This window comes from Phoenix dactylifera, chromosome 11 (genome assembly GCF_009389715.1).
Source record: "Phoenix dactylifera cultivar Barhee BC4 chromosome 11, palm_55x_up_171113_PBpolish2nd_filt_p, whole genome shotgun sequence".
NCBI lineage: Eukaryota > Viridiplantae > Streptophyta > Magnoliopsida > Arecales > Arecaceae > Phoenix > Phoenix dactylifera.
In genome coordinates, this window is record NC_052402.1 from 7,091,837 (window position 1) to 7,099,294 (window position 7,458).

Sequence of the window (7,458 nt, forward strand, 5' to 3'; positions counted from 1 at the left end):
TACCATCCAAACCAAAGTTCCATAGCAAGCTGATATTACAATTAGTACATGAAATTGGTGCTTTATGTCATAACTTCATCAACACCAATCCTAAAAACCATATTGTTCCCCTCATGCAATGGACCAGCAAGATTACAGATCTACATTTGCAAATAATTATGGAAGAAATGAAATGCAATACAATCAATTGTTTTATTAAAATACATAATCGGCATTTATATTTATGCAGGTTCCTCAAATCATATCATCTTACAAACCCATCAGCAATGTAACTAGGAGAGTTAGTCAAACAGACATTCTCAGTCGCAGATCACATCAATTTGTTAGTTCCAACAGAGGAGCAAAGCCTACACTGTTACGTAGGTGCGACAAGGGCTTGTTATGGCTTGCGCCATTGCCGTGGAGCGAAGCTTTCTTTCTCTAATGGCCGGGTCTTCTAACAGCAGCACCTTGTCCCTATCCTGAACCCCCACCATATGAAGGCGATCACCATCCTCTCTCTCCTTTCCTCTAAATAGGAGTCTCTGCTCTCTTGGCTCCAAGCCCGTTACCAGAGATAATACCACCTTCAACTCTCCTGCATCGCATAATAAAACCAAATAATTAATGTTACATTAATCTTGCACTTGAAAAAGGCAAGATTAATCTTGTAGCGCCCCTACTATAAATACTAACTCTCCACCTACCAAAAGTAGAAGTTGCTAAGATGGAGATGTCATGCCACCATGAACCGGTTGTGATCCTGAGCTGAATCACTTCTTCATCCTCTTCTCCTCCACTCGCTCTCTTCTGGACCAGCATGCCTCCAGGCCTCAGCTCCCACCCGATGTCCCCCCGGCTGCAGCCACCACCACCTCCTCCTCCACAACTAAGCTTGGACTTGCTCTTGAAAAGCCTCCTTGATCTTAACTTAATCATCTCTCGATATCTCTCTAGACAAGTCCCTCCTGCCTATCTCCTCAGTTGGTAGGGAGAAGAAAAGAGAGACATGAAGTGTATTTATAATGGCTGGGACTTGGGGAGAGGCCATGGAACTAGAGACAGGTGTGCATGATGCTCGTAAGAATAAAGACAAAGGCTAACATGGGAGGGGCCTGTTTAAGCCCGAGATTACGGAGGCTGGGAGCAGCACATGGGTTGGCAACCACGCGTTGCATGAATAACGGGCCAACACAGTCATACCAGGCGGCGGATTACATGTTGATCGAGAAATGTTCTTATTTTTTTACGGGTAGAGGTTGGTGGAGAGCATGGGATGGATGCCATGGAAACGGTGAAGAGGTTGAGGGGAGAATATACGTGGGAACACAGTTGTGTTAAAATATTTGCAGAGGGGGGAGGGGGAGAGAGAGAGAGAGACAGAGAGAGAGAGAGAAGTAATTTTATTTTTTTTCTAATATATTTGGTACATCTCAATAGTTATATATACTCGTATACAGGCTACATATAAGAAAAAGAATATAGACTGATATAACATCAGACTAATAAAAGAAAATAATACTCACCGATACAAGTTGTTATGTGATCTCTAAAATCGTCTAACAAGATTATGCTAACAAAGAAAAATAATACTGATCGATAAAGGATTACGCTAATAAAGAAAAATAATATGGGCTGATATAGGTTGATATATGATTTCTAAAATTATTCTAACATCATTTCTCAAACTCAAGATGATATTATCAGTGCCAACTTGAGTTTGTAAACTAGATCACGAATGTACCTAAAAACTGGAGTACTGGATCAAGAGTTGAAGCATCAGCTCAGAAGTTGATGTAGCAGATTAGAAATTGATGTAACAATTTAGAAGCTGATATGGTAGACTGATGTGTCTGACTGACGTGATAGACTGACATGTTCGTTGATATGGCTGATTGATTTGTCTGATGATGTAATAGCGAGAAGACAGAAGATTACAGTTGCAGCGAGGACATAACTCAAAGAGAAGGCAACCAAATATCGACGATCCTTATAGACGGAGGCACCATGCAGGAGGACTAATTGGCTAATTGATTTGTCTGATGATGCGGCAATGAGAAAATACATAAAAGATAACAATTGCAGTGAGGACAGAGCTCAGAGAGAAGGCAACCGAAGGTCGACGATCCTCGTAGATGGAGGCACCATGGAAGAGGAGCAATTGGCTTTAAATTGGATGTCGAAGGAGCTGAAGGCAGCAATAAAACCAAAAATGGAGAGAACGGGGCCAAGCGACGACGAGGAAAGACGATCGAAGATCTGAAGCTGAGAAAAAAAATAACGGAGAGGAGCTGTGGATTCATTAAAAACAAATGATCTTTATATATTAATCTACCAAAAATAGAGGATATGCAGATCTACTAATGAGATTAATATTGATTCATTAGAAAATAGATAATCTGGGGAGAAACAGAAGATCTGCGAATCCACCAAAAAATAGAAAATTTTCGGATATTGATTCACCGGAGAACGGAGATCGATAGATCAATGATAGGGGTCTATAAAGTTGTTATGTGATTTCTAAAATTATTCTAACATTTTAGGGGCATGGAGATCATAGTTTGGTATGGTTTTGTTGTGCGCTGTCATGCATGCAATAGATATGGGATAATCTTTCATCCATGTGAAGGAGATGTAGCTCGTGTCCTTTAGCTCTTTGGTGGTTAGATATCAAGATCCAGGGTGACAATTGGATAAAAGTATCGACAAATCTATATCAAAATCCAAATGATATTATGTGCTCATATCTGGATTGTCCATGATGAAAGATTTCAGATATATGGATTCAATATTAAATTAGATTTGGTTTGTCCCTCCATCCATGATAAGATTAAATAAACCTGAAAATATGGACAGCCATGAGCATATGTATGACAATGAAATGCTCGCATCTCTAGTTACAATCTACCTAGTTACCATTAAAAATCCCCATCACATACATGGTTAGGTATCCTATCAAGCGAGTAGGCGCATCGAAATGTTTCATGGAGACGAGATTAGCAAGGAGAATTTTTAATGTTTTTTGTTTTTCATATCATTTCTCCAAGTAGATTGTTCCATTTGGATAAGCTTAGTTATTGATAGGATCCCATCTTTTTAGGAAGCAAAGCTTTTTGGTACAAATCTAAGCTTTATTTGCTACGTGTTAAGTTGCATATCACATAATTTCAGAACTTGAGAAATATCATGTCCCAATACCATGATCCAAGGTTTCAATATTCTTGATATGACTGAATAACAAGAAAACAACTAGAACTGTTTATAGCATTATAAGCGGAAATAATGATCGTTATTTGTCCCAAGTCAGATTTAGATGAAATTTTCTTGGGAACACAAATATTATATATATATAATTAAAATAACATCATCATCGAATCCTGGTTCAGATGGGTTGGGCGGGGGGGTTCGAATTCAAAGGCCACCTCCCCTTGCTCTAGTATCCTGGTTTTATGAGCCATGCGTTAGTCTACCCAAGGATATTCTAAACTTCAACCTGAGTGAGATTTCTTGGGTTTTAAGGTAGCGAGATTGATAATAGCTCTCCTAGTCTAAATTAAAGAAAAATGTTAATTAGCATAATTTATTTTCTGCACTTGGTCAAGGGGAAATCGATTTCATATTTAATGTGACACTATTAATTCATCTTTCTAAACTAAAATGAAGACTTCGATTTCAGAAATTACTATTTCATCAAGCAGGAAAAATGTCAAATGATGGCTATTACAACTACTATACGCACTGCAGCAGCCATTATAACAAAATTATTCCCTAAATAATGGTTGTTATTGAAATTCTCAGCCATTATCTGTCATAGGAGGGTGATGCATCAGATTTGTGATTTTTTTTTTCATGAGATTTCTCCGTCTCATTTTGATGATAATCGTTAAAATCAGGCAGGATTTTTCTTTAATGGGTAAGCCCAACATATGAAATTTTGTAATAATTGGGTTAAAGAGTCAACACTTCTGCTCTGATACCATGTTGAAATCACCACTTATCCTAAAAACTTAAACTTATAGAATGAGATAGATTTATTTATATATTTTATATTTTCTTACAATAATTTAGCCGATCAGGCTAATACAACAATGCTTTAAACTCCAATGCACCATCTCAGCCAATTTGAACAAAATGAGATGCCATCTCAATGGTGCCTATGCCAATAGTTTATTTTATCTGAGTCCAATCCTAAGTAAAGCTTAGCGTCCAGAATCTAGAAACATGCACAAGAAAAGATATATGAGAAGGCGAGATCACATGAACTAAGAGAAGAAACTTCTTGTTTTCTTTTTCCTTTTTTTTCCCATTATTTCTCATCTTGCTTCTGCCTGTGCTACATTTCATTTATCAATGAATATTTCGGTAGTTTTCCACCGTTCAGCAAGGAAAAAAAATATAGAATTTTTTTTTTCTTCTGATACTAAGGGAGGCAGAAGCCACCCAAAACTTTATTAAGGAAGTGGTATTTACAGAGAATGTGACTTACAGGAAAGAAGTATAGGGCCTGTCAAAACAGAACCATGGATATCAGCAGTAATCAACAAAACCTAAAAGAGATAAGAAGATATCAATCTATAACTGTGCAGGAGTTAAAGGATTGAGGGGAAGCATTACTTTCCACAACCCTTGAGAGAACTAACATGGGAGGAGCCCTTCTTTCTTTCTTTCTTTCTTTCTTTCTTCTTCTTCTTCTTTTGCTAAAACGGAAGTATCATACATAACGTGTATGGATACAGCCAAAAAAGTCAAAAAACAGTACGTCACAAAGAGCACTAGGCAACTCCGCCTCTCCCACCATAAGTGTTCATCTGAATGGTTGGCGACAAAGAAAGCAACTCAATCAGCAGCCCCATTTGCCTTCCTAAACACATGCTTCGCCTGGAAGACCATCCCATCCGGCAACATGACCCAGATGTTCATCAACAGAAGGTGGTGGTCGCCAACCCCTCCTAAATCCTGCCCAATCCATCCAATGACCATCGCCGAGCCGCCCTCTTCTTTAAGTGTAGTTTGTGGGGCTTGGAAGCAGCGCATGGGGGCTGGCAGCACGCTTTGTATGAATAATGGGCCAACGAAATCATTGCAGCAGCCGGCTTAGGATTGATTTAAATCAAAATATTATTCTTAAAGTGCAGAGGTTGGTGGACACCATGGGATGAGCACCTTAGAAGTGGTGTGGATGTTTTGAGGAGAATATATGTGGGAACATGGAGTTAGTTGATAGGTTGGCGAGCCAATCTTTATATGACATCTGAGTAAATTATCCTGCAATTGGGGAGCATCATGTGGTATCTTCCATGGGAGGGAGATGAGTCCAGCTTCATTGTGCTGGTATTATTTAATGAGCTAGATTTTGGACAGACATCCAATATGCGTCCACATATGGGATCATATCTAGATTCTTAAGAATGATAGGATGTAGATCTGAATGCATATATAGCAAGAATAATTGGATTTAATACCAGAGGAGATTAGTTTAACTCAACAAAGTTAATTGCCAAACTTAAACTCATCACTGTTAATGTAATTCACCTAGTATGCTCTATATTATGTCCTCAATTGTAAGGAACATCATTAAGAATATACATTACCTGTTGATGTGTCAGCCGTTTAAAATGAAAAAAAAAAAAAAAATCTTTCCTATGAATCCTTTATGCTGAATAGCATCATCATCTGTATTGATGGATAGTTTCGAAGATGAATGCCTGAATTCTTCCATGCATGCACCCGTTTGTTCCATTTCCACATTAATAACCTCGAAGGCTCCTTGGCTCGCATGTTTGATGACAAATGATAAAGATCACATCATATAAATATTATCTTTTTTCATGATGATTATTGTTTAATAGGTGCTTCTTGCAGTAAATCAATAGTTATGCACTAACGATCCATTTTAGATTTAATTTCAAGAATAGAGATGCAACCTATGAAAATCTAATGTAACAATGTTGGTATTGGAGGGTCTTAACATGAGACATGGTATGGTCATATGGGTGTGAAGGAGGAAAGATATGATAGCATCCGCCATGTTTGATTCTAGAGGAATTGCTGAAGACAAGACCAAAGCAAGACCGACTTGCTTTGGATTGGACCCCTAAGACAACTCGGCAGATATAAGAAGCCTGTTACACCCTTCATAGAAATTTGCTAACAAAATAAAACTTATACACAACGAAGAATTAAGAAAATAGTTTAGCATTAGTTACGCAAATCATAAGTATTCTGATTTTTTTTCTATAACATAGTTTAGCCTTTGTTTTGTATCATTATTTTCAACATGTGGTTGTCGCCGTTCCTTATTAGCAGCTGCAGCAACAATATTATTATCAATTAGATCATACTAAAAACTAATTTTTCTTTGTATCAGATTCAAATAATCTTCTTTGTTCAGTTTAATGGCTGAAGATCTTTTTGCCTGCCTTCCTCCTTTCTTCACCCCAAATCTTCCTATGCCTTTTCTAGGTGTTGGTTGGGCTCCATCTCTCTTTACCCAGCTTTTTTTTGTGTCCTCATAGCGTAGGAGCAATAAGCCTTATTCCTGATCCTGAATCAAGGTAAGGAGGTTTTCTAATTAGTTGGAATTAGCTCAGATTATTGGTATCTTTTCTCTAGTCTATTAACTTGGTGAGTCTGAATCCTATTGGTTTGTACTATGAAATCTATACATATTTTCATAAAAACCACCCAACAAGACTAGCAAGTACAATCCTTATCACTATTCCATTTGAAAGAATAATGGCATATTAATCCAACCTATCATTGTTCTTTCCCCTAAATGTGGGATCTTTTTAGAAATTTCTCATTATATTATTTAAAAAAAAACATTTAGAACATATATGAAAGAAACTAAATTTTGATCATAAAATAGCGATTTGTGGAGACACTTATAGAATCTAGATCGGTCATACACACGATACAAAATTTTCAACAATGTTACTTTGGACCGCTCATCCGAAGTTTGGCGATCAGCCCTAAATGTTTAATTAATTATCTTTTATATAGCAAATTTGGTTCAACAAGACCCAAGATTCTTTAATTATTTTGTCCAAGGTTAGCAGATGAACCTCCTTCATCAATACCTCTTAATCCAACCCTACCCTATTCTATACAATCTGATCTACCTCAGACCTAAATCTAACCTGGTCAACATTCTAGCTTCTGGACTAGATTCTGACCTAGTTGTCCTTTGGATACGTAATCTGACAAATATACCCACTACTCATTAAACCAAGTTAAAAAATACCCATAGCACTCTTGGACATTCTAGTAGACAGACCACGTGAGGAAGATCAACACTTATAAGATGGTCCCTCCATCAACTTGTGTATTAATTATTAAATGAGGTTAGATAATTAGATCGGACCATGGTTTGTTTTATTAAGAAACTAAATAGAAAACAAATATTTTGGTCTAAGCAAAATACTGCACATTCCTCATTTCTGACTGTTGATTCCACTAATCACAAGTTTCCAAGTTTAA

General features: G+C 37.3%; 1 protein-coding gene across 1 annotated transcript; it reads right to left on the bottom strand.

Moving 5' to 3' along the window:
• On the bottom strand, positions 1-965 carry LOC103714456 (BAG family molecular chaperone regulator 1-like). The gene is made up of 2 exons (XM_008801708.4): positions 687-965; positions 1-577 (listed from the first exon to the last, which is right to left on the bottom strand). The coding sequence occupies exons 1-2, from the start codon at positions 916-918 to the stop codon at positions 348-350; spliced, it is 462 nt and encodes a 153-aa protein (XP_008799930.2). The 5' UTR covers positions 919-965; the 3' UTR covers positions 1-347.
• Positions 966-7,458: the final 6,493 nt, after the last annotated feature.

Bases quoted from the DNA above. Each gene is read 5' to 3' on its own strand.
- LOC103714456 (XM_008801708.4), bottom strand. From the start codon at position 918: ATGATTAAGTTAAGATCAAGGAGGCTTTTCAAGAGCAAGTCCAAGCTT. The intron at 578-686 runs GTAGGTGGAGAG...TATGCGATGCAG, and splicing joins CTTAGCAACTTCTACTTTTG to GAGAGTTGAAGGTGGTATTA.